General features: G+C 48.5%; 1 protein-coding gene across 5 annotated transcripts in view; it reads right to left on the reverse strand.

The window, feature by feature from the left end:
• Positions 1–24,222, reverse strand: part of LOC144607148 (CUGBP Elav-like family member 4) — a 426,038-nt gene that overhangs the window by 158,209 nt on the left and 243,607 nt on the right. For all 5 annotated transcript variants that reach the window (XM_078423785.1, XM_078423782.1, XM_078423784.1 and 2 more), the window contains exon 3: positions 10,453–10,501. In XM_078423785.1, the coding sequence (XP_078279911.1) occupies positions 10,453–10,501 (49 nt within the window). The remainder of the gene's footprint in view (positions 1–10,452; positions 10,502–24,222) is intronic.

Consider the following 24,222-nt stretch of genomic DNA (forward strand, 5'->3'; position numbering starts at 1 on the left):
GATGTTGAGAAAGGCTAGGCAGACACGTCATTGGGGTTATCAAGTGGGCACCTACTTTCATTGACGTTTCGCTGATTGGACCCACGACGTCTCCAGTAGGCTCAGCAGTGCATTCTGGCGTCCCAGAACCACCCCCCTCTGCATCTGCCTAGCCGGCTTATTTGGGAGACCAGATGGGGTCTTTCCTCTTCAGCCAGAGCCACTGGCTACTCCGCTCTGCCACCCGTGATGTTTCCTTGATAGCCTGGCGTAGGGCTTGTCCACTGATCCCCGGTCCTTCGGTTAAGAGTTAGTCTTGGCGTCGTGTTCGGCAACGACAATGTGGGCCGAAAAGCCTGTTCCTGCGCTGCATAGAATCTCACTCAGGAAAACCTCAAGGGTAATGATGAGGGAACTGGATAGATCAGACCGTCGGCAGAAGAGGGGTTTGTGAGTAAAGGCCAATTACTGGAGCAAAATAGGACAAGAATTTCCCAATGGATAAACCCAATGGTGATGTTGGGTGAATAATCCGTACACAGTATCCTTGTGGTGAGCACAAACCACATACTCAGGTCGAATTTCACAACACAGTACGAAGCCATTTATCCCAACTGGAACCACACTTGTGTATATGTTTCACACGTTTCCTCCATTACTGGCGCAAGCTCAAAGAAAAGCTACGATAAAAATATATTTAAAGTGATAAAATACAGACAAAAAAAAGATTTCAGAGACACAACGAACTGCAGATGCTGGAATTTTGAACTCAAGAGTGCTGGAGGAACTCAATGGGTCAGGCAGCATCCTTGGAGGGAATAAACAGACAACGTTTGGATCAGGAACCAGTTGCTCGCCATCTCGAGTTATAGACAATAGACATTAGGTGCAGGAGTAGGCCATTCGGCCCTTCGAGCCAGCACCGCCATTCAGTGTGATCATTGCTGATCATTCTCAATCAGTACCCCGTTCCTGCTTTCTCCCCATACCCCAGTTCCCTCCATTTCTTTTCCCTCGCTCTTTTCCATTGTTTTCTGCAATTCCCCCTCCATCGCCGCTCTCCCTCTTTCTACCGCTCTCCCTCTTTGTTCCCCACCTCTCTCTCTCTCTCTTACTCCCTTTCCTCCTCTTCCTCCTTCCCTTTCTCGCACTCTCTCTTCCGCAGTCCACACTCTCTCTGGCTTGTTCACTCTCTGTCTCTTTCTCTGCCCTCATCTCACCTTCACCTTCTCTCTCTCCCTCTATCTATCCCCTCTCGCTCTATCCCCCCCATCTCTCTTTCTCTGCACCCGCAAGGATGTTGCCAGGGCTAGGACTATTCCTCGGAGCGCAGGAGAATGAGGGGTGATCTTACAGAGGTGTATATGTTCAAGAAAGGAATAGATAGGGGAACTGCACAGAATCTTTTACCCAGGGTAGGGGAATCAAAACACCGACGTAGGTTTAAGGTAAGGACAGAGAGATTTAATCAGAACCTGAGATGCAACATTTTCCCACAAATGGGGGTGGGTATATGGAATAAGTTGTCGGAGGAGGTAGTTGAGGTAGCTACTTTCAGAATGTTTTTTAGAAATGTGGACAAGTATATGGATAGGATAGGTTTAGAGGGATGTGGGCTAAACGCAGGCAGGCGGGACTAGTATGATTGGGGCATGTTGGTCGGCATGGGCAAGATGGTCCGAAGGGCCTGTTTCCGCACTGTAGGACCCTCATACCACCATCCAGTTGCTCCCACTGTTGACTTGCTGTGCCCCATGATGCTGAGGTGAGAAGGAACTTAAAACCGAGGTGAGAAGGGACTTATTCACCCAGAGAGTTGCGAATTTGTGGAATTCTCTGCTGCAGAGGGCAGTGGAGGCCAAATCACTGGATGGATTTAAGAGAGAGTTAGATAGAGCTCTAGGGGCTAGTGGAATCAAGGGATATGGGCTGAAGGCAGGCACGGGTTATTGATTGTGGACGATCAGCCATGATCACAATGAATGGCGGTGCTGGCTCGAAGGGCCGAATGGCCTCCTCCTGCACCTATTTTCTATGTTTCTAGGTTTCTAAGCCACCCAGTATAACATTAGAAATTTTAGGCCTTTCAGAAAAACCAGCACAAAACAAAAAAACAAAACAAGGTGAGTGTGCACAGCCTGAAAAACTTCTCCACATTGTAATTCCTGTTTTGCATGCACAAGGAGAGAGCTCTGGCTGCTGGCCTCCATATAAAAGCAGTCTAGTGTAGCCGAAGCCTCTCTGGAACAAGACGCAAGGAAATCTCTATCAGTTTTAAGATATAAAGCCTTTGCTGTAGACCCCAAGCTGTCTCAGCTCAAGCTGTGTTTGCCTGCCTCAACTTCACAAAGGAAAATAAAACTAATTTACTCCATCCTCCTGGGCTTTCAACACCAATAAATCATCTCACTGCTCAAAGACTGTGGGATTAGAAAGAGAGGTGGGGAAACGGCACCTTCCCAGTCCCACAGCTGGAACAAAGCAGAGATGCAGGTGATTCTGTCCCATCAAACAGTGGCGGCAAGCTAAGGCTTCGTAAAGAGGACCACTCCCTGGTTTGGCAAGGTCAATTTGAAAAAGATCGCACCTGATTCCATCCCTCGCTCTCCCCGCTGGCTCTTATCCATCCCTAATTTATAGCTCGTAACTGCGACCACACAACGCACGGCACGGCACAGCTGCACAAGCAAATACGGTGCTGCGTGTCAAGATAAGTGCAAATTGTCATCTCAGTTCCAAAAGAGGGAGGAAAAAAATCTTTGTAGTTTTCCCTGCTGTGCTCCACATCGGCTTTTCTGCATTTTCTGCATTGGCTTTACAGAACTCAGGCTGCCCCCTGTGTCAAAAGACTGTTCGGGATATGGAAATTCAGCACTTCTGAATTCACAAAATCACCACGCCAAACTTCGAGGCACAGCATAATATTGACTCTCGTGAATGCAGAACAGTACAGCACAGGAACGGGCCCTTTGGCCCACAGTGTTTGTGCTGGTCATGATGTCGAGTTAGACTGGTCTCGTCTGCCTGTACATGATCCTTATCCCGCTATTTCCTGCCTTTCATCAGTTATAGGAGCAGAACTAGTCCATTCGGCCCATCGAGTCTACTCTGGCGTTCAATCATGGTTGATCTACCTTTCCATTTCCAATGTGCCGATCTAAGAGCCTTTAAACACCACTACCCGCCACTACCCCGGACACTGCGTTCCCAGGCACCACCACTCTCTGTGTAAAACACCTCCTCCACATGTCACCGTTAAACTTTCCCCCTCTCACCTTAAAGCTACGCCCTCTAGTGTTGGACATTTCCACACAGGGAAAAAGGTTCTGACTGTCTACCCTACCTATGCCTCTCATCTATATACTAATACTCTAAGAAGTATAAGAAAATAACTGCAGATGCTGGTACAAATCGATTTATTCACACAATGCTGGAGTAACTCAGCAGGTCAGGCAGCATCTCGGGAGAGAAGGAATGGGTGACGTTTCGGGTCGAGACCCTTCTTCAGACCGTTTGTTTGTTTGTTTGTTCCTGAACTACAGCCAAAACAGGTACACGATAGCGCGACAAGTTTAGGCCCACCTTACTCACCGTCGTCCCTTTGGTGCTGAGGGAGGATGTTTCATTGAAATCGGTGTTATATTTTTTAAGTTATTCACATTTTAAAGTTTAAATCTATCTCCTAGGGAGGGAGGGAGGGAGGGATGGAGGGAGGGATGGAGGGAGGGAGGGAGGGAGGGATGGAGGGAGGGAGGGATGGAGGGAGGGAGGGAGGGAGGATAAGGGGGGTTGAGGGGGATGGAGTGGGGGGGGAGGGGAATGGGGGGAGGGGAAGGGGAGGGGGAGGGGGGAAGGTGGAGGGGAGAGTGGAGGGAAGGGGGGAGGGATGGGGAGGGGGAGTGGGGAGGGTGGGAAGAGGGGGTGCTGCACCAATGCAGGAGAGGTTTGGGCCCAACGGGTCCACTTGGTCTAGTAATTTTAAATACCTCTTTCAAGTCTCCCCAATGTCCCAGAGAAAATGAGATAGATAAAAGGTTGTATTTAAATAAAGTAAATAAATGAACAACAAATAACATTTTTTGCCACTTATCTTTTTGGGCAAACACAGAGATGACTTGGCTTTGCATCGACAGAAATTGTGATCTGGTCCGTTTTCTAGGAATGCAACCCCTTTGGAAACACATCGCGGCGCGAAACCTGGGAAGCAGAGTGGCGAGCTGGTAGAGCAGCTATCACACAGTGCCAAAAACGTGGGTTCAAGCCTGACCTCGGCTGCTGTCTGTGTGGAGCTTGCAGGTTCTCCCTGCGACCATGCAAGGTTTCCACCCACACCCCTGTAGGTTCGTCGGCCTCTCTATAGATTGCCCCTGGCGTGTAGGGAGAGGATGCCGTAAGTGGCATAGCATGGAACTAGTGTGAGTGGGCGATCAATGGTCCCTCACGCTGTGAGGCAGCAGCTCCACCAGATACACCACCATCAAGATAACACGGCAACCATTGTCCAAGAATTGAGACCCAACCTGTTGTAACTCCTGGAGACACAAGGAACTGCAGATGCGGGTCTACAGAAAAAATACATAAAGCGCTGGAGGAACTCTGTAGTTCGGACAACATCTCCGGAGAACATTTGAGGAAGGACATCCTTGCCATTGAGGCAGTGCAGCGTAGGTTCATGAGGTTAATCCCCAGGACTGTCATATGTGGAAAGATTGGAAAGACTGGGCTTGTATTCACTTTAGAATTTAGAAGGATGAGAGGGGATCTTATAGAAACATATAAAACTACAAAAGGACTGGACAAAGTAGATGCAGGAAAAATGTTCCCAATGTTGGGGGAGTCCAGAACCAGGGGCCACAGTCTAAGAATAAAGGAGAGGCCATTTAAAACTGAGATGAGAAAAAAAAAATTCACCCAGAGAGTTGTGAATTTGTGGAATTCTCTGCCACAGAAGGCAGTAGAGGCCAATTCACTGGATAAATTTAAAAGAGAGTTTGATAGAGCTCTAGGGGCTAGCGGAATCAAGGGATATGGGGAGAAGGCAGGCACGGGTTACTGATTGTAGATGCTCAGCCATGATCACAATGAATGGCGGTGCTGGCTCGAAGGGCCAAATGGCCTCCTCCTGCACCTATTTTCTATGTTTCTATGTTTTCTATAACCCCTGGTTCAGTCACGCACATATTTAGTTTGTTTCTAATCAGGATGATTAACCGTAGGACTCTGCATCCCACTCCGATTAGATGTCAGTAAAAATTTACACAGTCACTGCCTTTTACATTCTCGACATCTTCCTACTTTCCATGACAACCACGATCCCTTCTCCGCCCACTGCCATGTCCAGTGATGTACCTCATAACACAACAGCATAGCAATGGCACCACACCAACAAAGATTTTCAATAGTGCACTCACAAGGATCTGGCATTTTGAGGTTGTCATTTCATCAGAGAAGTACTATATTAGTTGAATCCTGAGTATTATTAGACCAAAAGTCCAAATCCACAGAGATCCTTGTTAACAAACTTTGCATTGTCCGCAGCAGTTTGTACGTTCTCTTATTGATCTTCAGATCAATTCATCGTTCAAAATAAAACACACTTTGGGAGGAATTTGTCTGCTCAGTTGTTGGTCGGCCGTACTAAATCAGTGAGGAAGTACTGGCCACCAGAATTATTTGACTCCCAGCACCGAGTTCCACTGACTTCAATTGCATTGATTCATGTTCATACAGTACTTTCCAGGAGCAGAGGTAGGCCATTCGGCCCATCATGTCCACTCCGCCATTCAATCTTGGCTGATCTATCTTTCCCTCTCATCCCCATGCTCCTGCCTTCTCCCCATAACCCCTGACACCCGTACTAATCAGGAATCGCAAGACAAGTGACAATAAGTGGGTAGACACAAAGTGCTGGAGTAACTCAGCGGGTCAGGCAGAATCTCTGGAGAAAAAAAGATAGGTGACGTATCAGGTCGGGACCTTCCTTCCTACAAGTTGAGCCTGATACTCTCACATGTATTTAACTCCAGCAATTAAAGACAATTTTTTGTCTCCTGTAGTTCAGAGCTACAGCGTGGAAACAGGCCCTTCGGCCCACCGGGTCCGCGCCGACCAGCGATCCCCGCACATTAACACCATCCTACACCCACTGGGGACAAGTTTTACATTTACCAAGCCAATTAACCTACAAACCTGTACGACTTTGGAGTGTGGGAGGAAACTGAAGATCTCGGAGAAAACCCACACAGGTCACGGGGAGAACGTACAAACTCCGTACAGACAGCACCGGCAGTCGGGATCGAACCCAGGTCTCCAGCGTTGCATTCGCTGTAAGGCAGCAACTCTACCGCTGCGCCACCATGGCCTCCTGTTGCTCAAAGTGTGCTAACAATGTTGTTGTGCGTTTACTGCCCTTGTCTCCACAATATAACGACGCCTCTCACAGATTCGCCGACACTCCACAAGACAAACCTTGCGAAAGACGTCTAGTAGCAAGTGAGGAGTCAAGCGCGAAGAATTAGCGTAAGTACCGGAGACAGAACAATGAAATTCTTATTTGCAGCAACATAACAGGTCTGTAAACACAGTGCTCATAGATAACACAATGCACAAAAGAAAGTTCAAAGTTTCGTTTTAAAAACAAAATTAGTACAAAATAAAATCCCCAAGTTCCTCATGCAACCAAAACAGTTGTTTGTTCATAGTTTAGTTGGAGTTTGCAGTGTTCATGAGCCTGATAGTTGTTGGGAAGAAGCTGTTCCTGAACCTGGAGGTCAGACTCCTTCCTATACATTCTTCCCGATGGCAGGAGTGAGATCAGAGAGTGGCCAGGGTGGTATGGGTCCTTGTGATATTGGCTACCTTTCTGAGGCAGTGCCTCCTCTAGATCGCTCCAATGGTTATTAAAATAAATGCTGAAGGAGCAAAGGACAAGGAACTCGAAGACAGACACAAAATGCTGGAGTAACTCAGCGGGACAGGCAGCATCTCTGGAGAGAAGGAATGGGTGATGTTTCGGGTCGAGACTCTTCTTCAGACTCTTCTTCAGAAGTAATTGCTCTTCCACGGAGGGTCCCAACCCAAAATATCGCCCGTCCATTCTCTCCACAGATGCTGCCCAACGCCCTGAGTCCCTCCAGCACTTGTGTGTTTGGGTTAGGATTCCAGCAACAGTGGTTTCATGTGTCTTCATGCTAAAGGAGCATTGCTGTCCGGTAAGGTTTCGTGTCGGACTCTGTATAGCGGCAGGGATGCCTTGCCCCCACCAAATCATCAACAACGCCAGTCTTTATAGTCATCTCGAAGGAGGCAGCTATCCATTTCCATGGGGTCCAGCTCTCCGTGAGATTCTCTGACCTCGTCCGAGATTGTATGGTGGGTGCAGCCATCTATTTGGCCATTATGGAGAGGTGGGATGGGGTTCCACCAGGATGAACACAATTCCACTCATGCCCCAAGTCCACACTTGAGCAGCGTTTCAATGTAGCCCCTATGAAGCAATCATCACTCCTAACCTGGGAAGTCTAACAAGGGCAGGGCCTACACAGTGAATGGGTGGGCTCTGGGTAGTGTTGTGGAGCAGAGGGGATCTAGGAGTGCAGGTGCATAGTTCCCTGAAGGTGGAGTCGCTGGTAGATCGGGTGGCCAAAAAGGCTTTTGGCACATTGGCCTTCATCAGCCAAAGTATTGACTTTAGAAGTTGGGAGGTCATGTTGCAGTTGTACAAGACATTGATTGGTGAGGCCACATTTAGAACATCGTGTTCAGTTCTGGGCACCGTGTTATAGGAAAGATGTTGTCAGGCTGGAAAGGGCGCAGAGAAGAATTGCGAGGATGTTGCCAGGACTAGAGGGTGTGAGCTACAGGCAGAGGTTGAATAGGCTGGGACTTTTCACACAAGTAACTTTTCACACTGGTAACAAAGGGTGGTGGGGGCATGGAACAAAGCTGCCAGAGGAGGTAATTGAGGCAGGGACTATCCCAACATTTAAGAAACAGTTAGACAGGTACACGGATAGGACAAGTTTGGAGGGATACGGACCAAATGCTGGCAGGTGGGACTAGTGTGGCTGGGACTTGTTGGCCGGTGTGGGCAAGTTGGGCCGAAGGTACGGTGTCACTCCTTGACTCTATGACTAACCATGCCCCTCACCCAAGCTTAATGGTGTTGGAGATTCCTTAAGATCACTTTGTTTGGCCACATGGTCTCCTTCACATGCCAAGAGGCTAATGGCAAGAAATCAGAGATTTCAGTGCCAGGCTGGGGTAAACCTGCAACGCCCCATGTACATCGGACTTAAATACGGGGAAGTGCAGATGTTACAAGAAGTAACAAGAAATAACAAGTGCTGGAGTAGCTCAGCGGGGCAGGCAGCATCTCAGGAGAGCATGGATGCCCTCAGGCTCAGTCCCAAGGAAAGTCCCGACCGGAAATGTCACCTATCCATGCTCTCCGGACCCGCTGCGTTACTCCAGCACTTTGTGTTGTGTTTCTATGTTAGGCCTAAACCGGACAGTGGAAGAAAAAACTCAGCACGAGCCATCAAAGAAAGAATTCTTGTGTCCCTAAGATGGAACGCTCAGCTGCGCTATGGGGAAAGATCACGCTAGTCAAGTTACTAGATTGCTCTTTCAAAAAGACATCATAAGGATAATGGCCTTATTCTGTGCAGTATGATTCTCCACCACCACTTACCGACTAAATTAAAATTTGCATTCCTACTCCACTTTCTGAAGAGGACCATATGCCAAAACTCTCCACAGAGGCACAGGGAAGTGACAGATTGAAACCTTAATTTAAGTTTCATTTAAATTAATTATTAACTAAATATCAGCATCATATCACAACAGTTAACATGCTTCTTAAATGCGGCCACCATGGCTACATGTCACCACTATACTTCCCCCATTGAATACAATGCTCCTTAATTAGTATTCACTTCATTAAAACAACGAAATGCCTCCTCTGGGCCTCAGTAGGTTAAAGAGTCATGGAGTCCTAGAGTCGTACAGCATGGAAACAGGCCCTTCGGCCCAACCTGTCCGTGTCAACCAAGATCCCCATCTGTGTTCTGTGGGAAAGAACTGCAGACGCTGGTTAAAACGGAAGATAGATACAAAAAGCTGGAGTAACTCAGCGGGACGGGCAGCGAGATTTCTTCACTCTGAGAAAGGGTCTCGACCCAAAATGTCACCCATTCCTTCTCTCCAGAGATGCTGCCTGTCCCGCTGAGTTACTCCAGCTTTTTGTCTATTCCCCATCTATGCAAGTCTCAATTGCCTGTGTTTTGCCCATATCCCTCCAATTATTACCTGTCCAAGTGTCTCTTAAAAGCTATTACGGTACTCGTCTCAACTAACTCCTGTGGAGATAGACCCATTTCATTTCATAAACCTTCTGAGTGTAAAGGTTGCCCTTCAGTTTCCTATTAAACCTTGCCCCTCTCACCTTAAAACCCATGTCCTCTTGTTCTTGATTCCCTTACCCTGTTTAAAAGACTCTGTGCATTCACCTTGCCTATTCCCCTCATGATTTTATATACCTCAATATGATCAAAGAAGATCAGAACAAAGGTTTATGCACTTCTTGCTGTGGTAATAAACTGTGCCCGATGGGGATGGTTTGTGAACCATCTCCAGCCAATGCTAAGTCATCCAAATCTCAAGTAGGATAAGCAACCACTTCGTGTTGAAAGGTTTTGGGCAAGTTGGGGCCGAAGGGCTTGTTTCCACCTGCCATTGCTGGTCGCCACCTGCTGAGGTAATGTCCTCTGTAAGACCCTGTTGTGGCTAGCACAATGAATATACGCCCGACATCTTGTAAGAAGATTTTATTACTGATCCTTCACCAGGAAACTTCTAGAAGGTCAACTGACCTCAGTCACACGGCACAAGCCCATTGGCCCTAGAAGGTCACCTGACCTCAGTCACAAGGCATAAGCCCATTGGCCAGCTTCTGCTCTTGGCCTCAAGGGGGCACTGGCATTTACATTACATATACATCACACAGGCCAAGGGTTTGGATATCAGGTAGCAACGATATGGATCCTTGGAGCTGCTCCCTTGTGACACCCGCCCATGGTCAATGAGGCCAAGAGGAGTGACCAACCTCCCAGAATGCCTCTCTGCTCCCATCCCCCAGCAGGTAGCTGGACCTCCTGATTAGTACGGGTGTCACGGGTTACGGGGAGAAGGTAGGAGAACGGGGTTGAGGGGGAGAGTTAGATCAGCCGTGATTGAACGGCAGAGTAGACTCGATGGGCCGAATGGCCTAATCCTGCTCCTCTCACTCATGAATCTATGAACGTGCAAGCCTCCAGAGAGGATGGCTTAATCGTGATGGGAGATGCAAAAAGGGCTGCCAAACGGTGAGAATATTTAAATGCACCACAAATACGTTCAGTCATGACTGATTAAAATATCAAGGAAGTGCCATCACTGGTATCTCCAGATCAATAAAATATTAGTTACAACTACCTCCACGACTCTCGCTGTCCGCAGGCTTCACCTGAATGGGTCGATTCATCTGGAAGATAAGAAAGAGAAAGAGGAATTGGGGATTAGAAAGTCTATTGAAAGCAGTGTCTTTAGCAAGTCATAAATCACAATGTCACTTCAAGGCACTGGCTGCACATTTCAAATCTTTGACAACGTCTTACATTGCAAAAAAATAAATAATAAATAATAATTCACGATACTTGCTGCGGTGTTATATACCAGACATTATCATTGCTACTGGAGGGGCCAAGAGTGGGAGAGATTAAATGAGATTTGTATTGAGTTAATAAATGTTTTCCTCAAAGTCTATTGGCCGGGCTATTTTAATAAGCTTCTTTCTGGAACGGTGAGTAAGTGGCTCAACTCTTGGACTCCTGACACCAACTATTCACAACTCTGCTGCCAGCCAAAGAGTGCTGCCTCCTGAGAACTTGGGCTGTGCAAATCCAAGTATCTGTCATCTTACATTAGGCTAGCAATTGTGGGCGGCATAGTTTTGCACAGGGAGAGTTGCTGCCTCACAGCGCCAGAGGCCCAGGTTCAATACTGACTACGGGTGCAGTCAGCACGGAGTTTGTACGTTCTCCCTGTGACCGCGTGGGTTTTCTCCAGATGCTCCGGTTTTCTTCCACACTCCAAAGTCGCGCAGGTTTGCAGGTTAATTGGCTTCGGCAAAATTGTACATTGTCACGAGAGTGTGTAGGATCGTGCGAAGGTACATGGCGGACCTTTCACCGTCCGGCGCGGCCTGGAACGTGGCAAATTCAACAGCCTGACCGCGGGAGAAGACGGCAGGGGAAGAGAAAAGACATTCTGGCCTTCCATCACAGTGAGGAGGTGACTGGAGGAGACTCACTGTGATGGATGTTTCTTTTTTTTGTTTCGTGTTGGTTTTGTTATTGTGTGTGTTATTGCTTATTTTTGTTGCTCTTATTGTTGGACTGTGGGTAATCTTTCATTTCACTGCACATTTATGTGTATGTGACAAATAAACTTGACTATTGACTATGGTGATCGTTGGTCGATGGTCCAAAGGGCCTGTTTCTGCGCTGTATCTCTAAAGTCTAAAACTGAAAAGAAAAGCATTGTCCCATTAGACCACTGAGCCAGGAGCTTTCTTGGTGATTGGGGAATGCTTACTGACCTATCGAGACTCACAGATGACTGAGCATTCGACCTGTGCGGACTTTCCTTAAATCAGGATATCAGAGGGATGGACATGGGGGTTGAGTGGGGATGTGGGAGGGGACATTTGCTTCTTTGGGCTGGACATCCAGCAAGGTTGAACTTCCATCCCATATCCACCCAAGTGCTGGAGATGAATGACTATGCACAGCAGGATCGCAGTGATATTCCGACATTGTGGAATGAACCCATCCATTGCTAAATGGAGACAAAGTGCAGAAACAAAAAATTACAGATTCTGGTACAGCATGGAAACAGGCCCATCAACCCACCGAGTCGACCATCAATCTCCCGTTCATCCTCGTTCTGTGCTATCTTACTTTCTCATCCACTCCCTACGCACCAGGGGCACGAGGGCCAGTTAACCTACAAAACTGCACGTCTTCGGGATGCGGGTGGAAACCAGAGCACCCGGAGGAAACCCACGCGGTCCCAGGGAAGAACATGTAAACTCCACACAGACAGCACCCGAGGGCAGGATCGAACCTGGGTCTCTGGTGCCGTGAGGCGGCGGCTCTTACCAGCTACTTCACTGTGGCTACCCTATTGTTGTGGCAAGAGGTTTTTCTTTCCCCTTATCTCCTCCCCGGCTACCTTCCCTGAATGAGATTTCCATTAAGGTTTTTTTTGTGCTGCCTTGGCAGTGGAGTGATCAAACTCATTTCAAATTCAGCCCTTAAAGGCAACTGCAAAAGAGAATTTACTCGAACGATACCAGGGATATGGAACTTCATTTGTATGAGGAGTGTGGGATTGTTCTCCTAGGAGCAGAGGAGGTTTAATAAAAGTGTTTGAAGTCATTAAGGGTTTTGATTGAGTAAGTAGGAAAAAACCATTTCCACTGGCAGCATGAATGGTAACCGGAGGACACAGATTTGATTGGCAAAATAACCAGACACGAGGAAATATATTTTCACATGAGTTGTTGTGATTAGGAACACACTGCCTGAAAGGCTGGACGGCACTGATTCAAAATTAACTTTTGGAAGGGAATTTAATACATAATTGAAGAAGAAAAGAAATGACAGACTGTGGGGAAAGAGCCAAAGGGAGGAGGGGTGGGGGGTGGGAATATTTGGATGGATTTAGACAGGGAGCACAGGAACCTTGGGCCGAGTGGCCTCCTGCCCTTCGTGGGGATCCAATGTTTCTCTGAGTCTTGGAGTCATGCGGCGTGGAAACAGGCCCTTCCATCCCCCACACCGGCCAACATGTCCCAGCTACACGAGTCCCACCTGCCTGCGCTTGGTCCATAAACTTAAACTTTGCGACAGTATCTGCCTCAACCATCTCCTCCGGCAACTCGTTCCATACCACACACCCACCACCCTTTGTGAAAACAAAAACAGTCACGAGTCATGCAATCCGTTAGCGTAGATTAGGTTTGAACCTAGTTTACGCGCAGAAAAAAATGACACAAAGTGGTGGAGTCAACCGAGAAGGTCAGGCAGCATCTCTGGAGGGAGTGATAGGTGATGTTTTGGGTTGGGACCCTTCTTCAGACTGATTGGATTGGTGAGGGATCAAAGCTGGAGGAGAGATGGTGGCGGGACAAAGTTTGGCAGGTGATAGGTGGATATTGGTGAGGGATATCTGATTAGAAGGTACGTGAAATGTGAAGCCAGAGGAAGGAATATAGGTGGAAGGGAATGGGGGGTAGGGAAAGGGAGACATTGGCGTGTATCCAGGTGGGGCACAGGGAAGATAAAAGGGGAGGAGGGAAAGGGGGGGGTGGGGGCAGGTGCTTGTATGTTGGTTACTTCAAATCTGCTCTTCAATGAAAAATAAGTGATCTTTGGCAAATGTCACCTTGGTCTTGTGAAACATCTTGAGATATTTTCCTAAGTTAAAACATCACATAAGTCCTCGTTGAAGAAACCTACGAAGAAGGGGTCCCGACCTGAAACATCGCCTGTCCAGTCCCTCCACAGATGCTGCCTGAGCCACCGCGTTACTCCAGCACTTTGTGTTTTGCACAGGGTTACATCATCTGCACTTCCTTGCGTCTGCGTAAGTCCTAGTTGCAGCTTCCCTCTCTGCATTTGGGGACCTTGTTGCATGTAAATTTGTGGCAGAATAGACTGCAATTCAAGAGTGATCCATTGGCTGAGAACCACTCAGAGATGATCTTTGAATGTGAAAAGTGCTTTATAATTGTCCACTTTCATAATGCAGTGCCATTAACAGAAGAGAATGGGTTAAATATTCCATTTCAATGATCAGGCAAGATATTTTCCCGGTTGAGGAAGGAGATGAGGAGGAATCTCTATAGTCAGAGGGTGGTGAATCAAACTACACTGTTTCACCATGTTCAAAAGGCACATGTCTTATGGTTACTTCATGCAAACGTGATTAATCAAACCATCATCTGTGTTGGATGGATCAAAAATGCTCAATATCATCACTGCCCAATCTTGGTACATGTTCAGTGTAGATACTTGTGCAATAAATCTCCTCTCTGAAAGAACCGAAACTTAAAGAACGTCCTTTAATTCTGAGGCTCTGACCTCTAGTCCTAGACTCTCCCACTAGTGGAAACATCCTCTCCACATCCACTCTATCCAAACCTTTCGCTATTCTGTACGTTTCACTGAGGTCCCCCTCCCTCATTCTTCTAAACTCCAGCGAAGATAGGCCCAGTGCTCATCATATGTTAACCTGCTCATTCCTGAATGAGTAAACCCTACGATATGAGTAAATGAGCAACAAATGATACTTCCAAGAAGAAAAGAGACTTTGCAGACCAGTCTTAATGCCGACATACACAACAGGACCCTGTTATATAGAGTGAATACTCTTGGGGTCCGACCGTCCCCCTGCTACACTGACACAATCCCAGGACTTCAGGACCCATTGTAAATAGTTACAGGCTCTTCAAAACCCTCTGTAAATACTAACTCACCCCTCGATGTTCGTGTTAATGATGACAAACTCCCAAGGACCCACTATAAATAACGATGCCCTCCTGTGGGCCCACTGTACATAATTATAGAATCGTAGAAATCTACAGCTCCAAGAAGGTCACTCAGCCCACCACGTACAGTCAAGCTAGAAAATGGACTACGTTGGTTGATCACACTTCTCTGACTTGCTTCACAGAGGGATGTTTATTCACAGAGGCAGCTCCTAGACTGTGGAACAGCATCCCTCTCCCCATCAGAACTGCCCCCTCCATCGACTCCAGGCTCGAAACCTATTTCTACTCCCTAGCATTTGAGGCCCTCTGAGGGGGCGCTGTGAACTGTTTATGTATGTGCTGTTATGTTCGTGTGCCATTGTATGTTCGTTTCTTAGTACCTGAACTGATGTACAGCACTTTGGTCAATGTGGGTTGTTTTTAAATGTGCTATACATATAAAATTGACTTGACTTGACTTGACTTATTCTTTTTCATATTCTCATGATTTTCATGTTCCTCTGGGAACTTTCTAAATTTTGGCGGAATTCATGCACCCCCCCACCAACCCCCCCAACCCTCCCCCCCCCCCAACCCTCCCCCCCCCCCCACCCCCCCATTCAGGCAGCGAGATCCAGTCCCTCAACACACATTGAGTGAAAACATTTTTCCTCATCTGTCCTCGTACCCTTTTGACATAAATCAATTGACATAAATCTCCGCCACTCCGAGCAACAGCCAAAGTGCTGAGGGACTCTGGGGGTCCGGGCACATCTGAGGAGGGGATGCAATGAGCATCGCCAGTAATAGACAATAGACAATAGGTGCAGGAGGAGGCCATTCGGCCCTTCGAGCCAGCACCGCCATTCAATGTGATCATGGCTGATCATTCTCAATCAGTACCCCATTCCCGCCTTCTCCCCATACCCCCTGACTCCGCCATCCTTAAGAGATCTATCCAGCAAGAGATAGTCTAACCACTTACAAGTAGCTCTGACACTCGATGGCATCGTTATCGCTTATATCTTATCATCAACTATCTGGGATTCACTACTGACCAGAAATTCAACTGGAGTAGACACATAAATACTATGCTTATTGGTGAAGCTTAAAAGGATGAGTTTGCTGCAGTCAATAACTCACCACTTGAAAAGGCTTTGCATGATAGAACCTGTTCTTCTTGCCCGGAGAGGTAGAGTTCCAGCAGTTACACTCAACAAGAAGCTCGGCACTTTCTCGGACAAAGCAGGCTATTTGTTATCAGCCACGCTAAACATCCATTCCCTTTATCATCGGCACACAATGGCTGCATTGTGTCTGATGTAAAAAATGCTCTGCCGTTATTTACCAAGGCTACGCTTCTTGCAACTCCCAATCCCACAACCTTCAACACCAGGAAGGCATTGAGCACGAATCATAGAACTGTACAGCGTAGCAATTAGCTCTTCGACTCACAATGTCTGTGCCGAACATGATGCCAAGTTAGACTGATCTCACCTGCCTGCACATGATCCATATCCCTCTATTCCCTGCACTTCCAAGTGCCCACCCAGAAGCTTCTTGAATACCTCCACTACCCACCACTGGCAGGGCGATCCAGCCCCCCACCATCCTCTTGCAAAAAACCTGCCCTCTAGCCTTAAACATTTCCACCCTGGAAAAAAGGTTCTGACTGTCTACCCTCTCTCTGCCTCTCATCATTTTGCATACAACGATCAAGTCTCCCCTCAACCTCTGACGTTCAAGATTCAAGATTCAAGATATCTTTATTTGTCATCCAAAAAACAAGTTTTTTGGTCGAAATTTAGTCACCCACAGTCCAACAATAAAAGCAATAAAATAAGCAAATTACACAACCCCAACCAACATGCAAAAAAAAAAGAAACATCCATCACAGTGAGTCTCCTCCAGTCCCCTCCTCACTGTGATGGAAGGCCAGAATGTCTTTTCCCTTCCCCTGCCGTCTTCTCCCGCGGTCAGGCTGGTGTCGTTGCCACGTTCCAGGCCGCGCCGGACGGTGAAAGGTCCGCAGCGGGCCGACTCAAGCCCCGCGATCCGGGGCGGGCGAACACGCTGTCGCTGCCGCTGTTGCTGCACGTCGGGGCGGTCATGGCTCCCGACATTGAAGCCCCCGCCGAGCAGGGAAAAATCCCGCGGCCAGAGAAAGCAAAGTCTATCCAACCTGCCCCCGCAGCTGAATCTCTGTCATCCAGGCAGCATTCTGGTAAACCTCCTCTCCAAAGGCTCCACATCTTTTTTGCAATGGGTCGACCAGAAATGCACGCAATACTCCAAATGCGGCCCAACCCAAAGTTCTACAGAGCTGCATCATAACTTCAGGCATGCGGGAACACCACCAGCTGAATGTTCTCCTCCAAACCATACACCTTGCTGAGAGTGGAAATATATTACTAGGCGTCAGGGTGGCATAGAGATAGGGCTGCTGCCTTGCGGCGCCAGGGACATGGGTTCGATCCTGGCTACGGGTGCTGTCTGAACAGGGTTTGTACCTTCTCCCTGTGACCGGTGTGGGTTTTCTCCGGGTGCTCCGGTTTCCTCCCACACTCCAAAAACATGCGGATTTGTCGGTTAAAATTGGCTTCGGTAAAATTGTAAATATATAGACAATATAGACAATAGGTGCAGGAGGAGGCCATTCGCCCCATCGAGCCAGTACCACCATTCAATGTGATCATGGCTGATCATTCCCAATCAGTACCCTGTTCCTGCATTCTCCCCATACTCCCTGACTCCGCTATCCTTAAGAGCTCTATCCTTAAGAGGAGTTGGCTGCGCCTAACGGCTGCGGCTCTCTGGCAGTCTGTTGTCTTTTTTTCTTTTTTTTTGTTTGTGTCGGTGTTGGGATGGTTTTTGTTTCTGTTTTTGGCTGTGTATGTGTGGTGGGGGTGTGTGGTGGGGGTGTGGGGTGGGGTGGGGGGGGTGGGGCGGGGGGAAACCTTTATTTTATTAGGTCTCTTCCCCGGGGCGCGGCTCGGCTGCGGGCCTTAACATTGCCGGCGCAGCTCGGCTGCGGGACGTTTCAGTGCCCGGTGCGGCTCGGCTGCGGGCCTTAACATTGCCGGCGCAGCTCGGCTGCGGGACGTTTCAGTGCCCGGTGCGGCTCGGCTGCGGGCCTTAACATTGCCGGCGCAGCTCGGCTGCGGGACGTTTCAGTGCCCGGTGCGGCTCGGCTGCGGGCCTTAACATTGCCGGCGCAGCTCGGCCGCGGGACGTTTCAGTGCCCGGTGTGGCTCGGCCGCTGGACTTAACATCGCCCGGTGCGGCCGCGGGACGTTTCAGTGCCCGGTGCGGCTCGGCCGCTGGACTTAACATCGCCCGGTGTGGCCGCGGGACGTTTCAGTGCCCGGTGTGGCCGCGGGACGTTTCAGTGCCCGGTGCGGCTCGGCCGCTGGACTTAACATCGCCCGGTGTGGCCGCGGGACGTTTCAGTGCCCGGTGCGGCTTGGCCGCTGGACTTAACATCGTCAGCGCTGTTCGGCCGCGGGACGTTTCAGTGCCCGGTGCGGCTCGGCCGTTGGACTTAACATCGCCCGGTGCGGCCGCGGGACGTTTCGGTGCCCGGGGCGGCTCGGCCGGGGGGCCTTCCATCCCCTTGCCGGGGCTGTGCGTGTCGTTTGCCTCGGTAGGGGTCGAGCTGCCTGTCCGTGGGTGCGGGGGGAAGAGAGGGGAAGTTTTGTTGCCTCCATCACAGTGAGGGGGTGTTTGGAGTCACTGTGATGGATGTTTGTGTTGGGGTCGGGTGTCCTGTGTTCTTTTCTTTTTGCTGTATTTTGTGTGACTGCTGAAATTTCGCTCGGTGTTGTGCCGAGTGACAATAAAGTGTTGTTATGTTATGTTATGTTATGTTAGCTCTCTCTTGAAAGCATTCAGAGAATTGACCTCCACTGCCTTCAGTGCCTTAAGGCCTCTGCCTTGAGGCAGAGAATTCCACAGATTTACAACTCTCTGACTGAAAAAGTTTTTCCTCATCTCCGTTCTAAATGGCCTACCCCTTATTCTTAAACTGTGGGCCCTGGTTCTGGACTCCCCCAACATTGGGAACATGTTTCCTGCCTCTAACGTGTCTAACCCCTTAATAATCTTATATGTTTCAATAAGATCCCCTCTCATCCTTCTAAATTCCAGTGTATACAATGTGTGGGATAGTGCTAATGGTGCTAATTTCAATGTGTAAAATAGTGCTAATGTACGGGGTGATCGCTGGCTGGGGTAGACTCGATGGGCCGAAGGGCCTGTTTCCCGCCTGTATCTCCAAAGTCTGAAGTCTAAAACCTCACAGCCGCTGTGCGAAAGAGCCGGAACTTCCTCCCACGGATCGCAGAGTGGGACTAACTTCACCGGAAGGTCTGGCACACCTGCGGGGACCTCTGTACACACTCAAGATAGACACAGAAAGCTGGAGTAACTCAGCGGGACAGGCAGCATCTCTGGAGAGAAGGGAAGGAATGGGTGACGTTTCGGGTCGAGACCCTTCTTCTGAAGAAGGGTCTGAAGAAGGGTCTCGACCCGAAACGTTACCCATTCCTTCTCTCCAGAGAGTGCTGCCTGTCCCGCTGAGTTACTCCAGCATTTTGTGTCTACCTTCGGTTAAACCAGCATCTGCAGTTCCTTCCTACACATTCTGTACACAGGTCGATGGCTACTCTGTGCGCGATAAACTCCTGAGAGGGTCGGATAAATATTTAAGCCTTCCCTGGAATCTCGGTAATTACTGATACATTTCAGAGACTATCCTGCAACATTCACAGTCTGCTGGGAATCCTCTCGCACATAGATTACCACGTCCACGAATCCATCGTTGAATATTTATAAACTCCCGGGGATCATCTGGAAGAACTAACATCCTCTTACGGCCCCCTCTGCCAAGGCTAATGCATAGTGGGGATGTCCCGTGAATGATGAAATATTCCCGACTACTCCTGTAAATACCTGCACGCTCCTGTGGGAATGCTGTAAATACGCGCACACGTTCCTAAAATAATGACCTGTAAACGCTTACACTGTCCCAGGGAATGCCCCTGTAAATACTGATATGCTCCAGGGAGCATCGGAAAGGTATTAACGCTATCCTGGGGCACTCCTCTAAATACCGACTCACTCACAGGGCTGCCTTGTAAGTACAGGTACACTCCGGGCAATGTAATGCATACTCACACACAGTCCTGGACTGTTGCTGTTGTTCCAGGTGCCCTCCGTAAACGCTTGTCTGTAGCTGAAGACGCCCCCCCCTACATACATTAATAAATGAATGAATGAATGAATGAATGAATGAATGAATGAATGAATGAATGAATGAATACGTTTATTGGCCAAGTTAACACATTCTAGTCCAGGGTACCCACCAGAATAATTCTTTGGAACCTACTGCCAATACCTAATACCTAATACCTCTTCGCAAATCTGGACATCTTCGTAAGGAATGTTTACCCTCGGTTAGTTTAGAGATACCGCACGGAAACAGGCCCTGAAGAAGGGTCTCGACCCAAAATGTCACCCACTCCTTCTCTCCGGAGATGCTGCCCGTCCCGCTGAAGCTACTCCAGCTTTTTGTGTCTACCTGTGCAAACAGGCCCTTCGGCCCACCGAGTCCGCGTTGATAGACAATAGACAATAGACAATAGGTGCAGGAGTAGGCCATTCAGCCCTTCGAGCCAGCACCGCCATTCAATGCGATCATGGCTGATCACTCTCAATCAGTACCCCGTTCCTGCCCCCTCACTCCGCTATCCTTAAGAGCTCTATCCAGCTCTCTCTTGAAAGCATCCAACGAACTGGCCTCCACTGCCTTCTGAGGCAGAGAATTCCACACCTTCACCACTCTCTGACTGAAAAAGTTCTTCCTCATCTCCGTTCTAAATGGCCTACCCCTTATTCTTAAACTGTGGCCCCATGTTCTGGACTCCCCCAACATTGGGAACATGTTTCCTGCCTCTAATGTGTCCAATCCCCTAATTATCTTATATGTTTCAATAAGATCCCCCCTCATCCTTCTAAATTCCAGTGTATACAAGCCCAATCGCTCCAGCCTTTCAACATACGACAGTCCCGCCATTCCGGGAATTAACCTAGTGAACCTACACTGCAAGAATATCCTTCCTCAAATTTGGAGACCAAAACTGCACACAGTACTCCAGGTGCGGTCTCACCAGGGCCCGGTACAACTGTAGAAGGACCTCTTTGCTCCTATACTCAACTCCTCTTGTTACGAAGGCCAACATTCCATTGGCTTTCTTCACTGATCATCGATCACCCGTTCACACCAGTTCCATGTTCTTCCAATTTATGCATCCACTCCCTGTACGTTAGTGGTAGGGTATAACGTAGAGCTAGTTTGTGCTAGTTCTGTGTTATCCCACTTTCACATCCACTCTCGACACACTAGGGGCAACTTACCGAGGACTATTACCCCACAAACCCGCATGCCTTTAGGATGCGGGAGGAGACCGGAGCACCTGGAGGAAACCCACATGGTCACAGGGAGAACAAGCAACACAGTTGTCCACACAGATAGCACCCAAGACCAGGATCGAACCCAGGTCCCTCACTGGACCGACTGATGTCGCAGCAGGGCAGAAGGAACTCCCAAGGACAGAAAAAAATACAAAGCATGATTTTGGACTGGTACACTTCAGTGGGTTGTCAAGCAGGCACAGTTTATTTTCCCTCTGCTTATTCATTCTGTAGCTGGCATTCAGTATTTATGATCCATTTCCACGCTAGGAGGCAACCACTAACAAGGCTGGAGTCACGTTTAGGCCAGACCAAGGGGGAGACAGCACAATGGAGATGCAAGTAACTGCAGATGCTGGAATCTTGAGCAAAACACAAAATGCTGGAGGAACTGAGCGGGTCAAAGGCAGCATCTATAGAAGGACTGAACGGGAGACGTGTCGGATCAGGGCCCTTCTTCAGACTGATCAGTCCCTTCTGAAGAAGGGACACGCACAGAATGGAGGGGTTATGGATTACGTGCAGGCAGATAAGAGCCGGTCTCAGGATTATGGTCAGCAGAGACACAGTGGGCCGAGGGGCCTCTGCCTGTTTAAGTCTGATGTTCAGTTGTGTTGCCGACAAAGATTCGCTGCCCCGTGACTGATCAATCCGATCAGGCTCTCCCGGTCAGTCTGAAGCAGGGTCCCGGCCTGAAACGTTATGGTCCGAGGAAGGGTCCATTCCGTCCACGGGTGCTGTCTGACCCACTGAGTTCCTCCTGCACTTTGTACAGAGGCAGCAGAATTTCTTCCTGAAGGGCATTGGTAAACCCGATGGATCTTTACAACAAAAGATAGGCACACAATGCTGGAGTTGCTCCAGCGTTTTGTGTCTATCCTTGGTTTAAACCAGCACCTGCAGTTCCTTCCTACACAGGATCGTTACAACAGCCTGGACGTTTCATGGTTACCGTGGCTAGACTTTTATTTGATCAATTCCAGATTTATTTAATTACTTGAATTGATATTCGCAGCTGTGATGGTGCACAGCACCAATGGTTCAGAACTCTAGCTGCCGGTCCACTAACTTATTCTCCACGCTCACAGACATATAAAGCCTACGGTATCGTCAGAACTGTGTAAATCATTTCCCAGAAGAGGCAGTACATGAAGCTGTGGGGTAGGAGCACTTGAGTGGGACTGGGCGACATAGCCCTTCAAGGAACAACCACAGGCACGATGGGCCAAAGGGCCACACTCCCTACCGTCCCTCTCAGCCCAGATGATTGTGAGCTGGAAAATCGTGGTCGGTAAAACCGCAGAACGTAGGACAACACAGCTCAGGAAGCGGCCCTTCAGCCCACAATGTCCGTGCCGAGCCAACCCTTATTTGCCTACACATAACCCTTATTTGTCTGGCACATATCCCTCCATTCCATGCATATCCATATTCCTGCCCAAAAGTCTCCTAAATAACACCTAAAGACGAAGAAGTTTGGACTTGTTTGCCTTCCATCACAGTGAGGAACGTGGGGAGTCTGCTGTGGTGGATGTTAATGTTAACCTTTATGTAGTTGTGTGTCTTGTGAACTCGCGCTGTGAACTGTTTATGTATGTGCTGTGATGTTTGTGTACCATTGTATGTTCGTTTCTTAGTACCTGAACTGATGCACAGCACTTTGGTCAACGTGGGTTGTTTTTAAATGTGCTGTACAAATAAAATTGACTTGACTTGACTTGTTGCTTTCTTTAATCGTATGGCTGTATGGTATTTGGCAGAACACTGTACCTTAATAAAAGACCTTTGAAACCTTTGAACCTTTGGTATCTGCCTCCACCACCACCCCTGACAGTGTGTTCCAATCACTCACCACCCTCTCCGTAAATACACTTGTCCCGCACATCTCCTTTAAACTTTGCCCCTCTCACCTTAAGGCTCTGCCCATCTTGTATTTGACATTTCCGTCCTGGGTAACAGGTTTTGACTGTCTCCCCTATCTATGCCCCTCATAATGTTCTGTATTTCTACCAGCAACCCCTGGTGTTCCAGAGGCCACAATCCAAGTTTGTCCAACCTCTCCCTGTAGCTAATACCCCCTAATCCAGACATCGTTCTGGTAAACCTCCTCTGCACCCTTTCCAAATCCTCCATATCCTTGCTGTGTCCAGAACTGCACGCAATACTCCACATGCGGCCTAACCAAAGTGGTATAAAGCTGCATCAGGTCATCTCTAGTAAACCACTCATGCAATGTGCTTCTATGCATTATTTTTGAACATTAGCCATTAAAAGAAAGAGCTTCACCTCGCATCCCAAGGGAATTGTAAGCTGGCAGTCAGCGGATGGCTTTGAAGTGCTGCTGATAACCGTTGTGGCATGAACAGATGAAGATCCCATGGAAAGAACAAATCAAAAAGAATAGGAAAGAACACCTTCGCTCAGTCCGCCCGGGCCTACCTGATCTCCCGGTTCCCAACCATTTTAACTCCCCTTGCCATTCCCACACTGACCTTTCTGTCCTGGGCCTCCTCCATTGTCAGAGTGAGGCCAAACGCAAATTGGAGGAACAGCACCTCGTATTTCGCTTGGGCAGCTTACAACCCAGCGGCATGAATATTGATTTCTCTAACGTCAAGTAACCCTTGCGTCCCCTCTCTCTCCGTCCTTCCCCCACACAAGTCGTTGTGCCTGCTTCAAAGCTGTCTTGCTGAATCTCATTGTCTGTAACTCGTTTTCACCTAGCCCACAACTAACAATGGCCTGTTTCCTTTATCATCGTCACTTTTTTTTGCGTATCTTTCATTCATTTGTTCTTTATCTCTCTATATCTCTTGTTTCCCTTTCCCGTCTGAAGAGGGGCCTCGACCCCGAAACATCACCCATTCCTTTTCTCCAGAGATGCTGCCTGTCTCGCTGAGTTACTCCAGCTTTTTGCGTCTATCTTCAGTTTAAACCAGCATTTGCAGTTCCTTCCTACACATTACAATGAATAATCAGTTCATCTACTTTGCTCGGGGTCACTTGGAGAGGGGTCACTTGGAGAGGGGTCACTTGGGGAGGGGTCACTTGGCTCGGGGTAACTTGGGTAGGTTGGTTGAATGGTCAAGACATCAATAGTAAACACAGTTTTACTTTGCACAGCCTGATGAGATCTTTTACAGGCCCTCAGTTTAATTGATTGCAGGATACAGCAGGGAAACAGGCCGTTCGGCCCA

The sequence above is a fragment of the Rhinoraja longicauda genome, chromosome 28, assembly GCF_053455715.1.
Source record: "Rhinoraja longicauda isolate Sanriku21f chromosome 28, sRhiLon1.1, whole genome shotgun sequence".
NCBI lineage: Eukaryota > Metazoa > Chordata > Chondrichthyes > Rajiformes > Arhynchobatidae > Rhinoraja > Rhinoraja longicauda.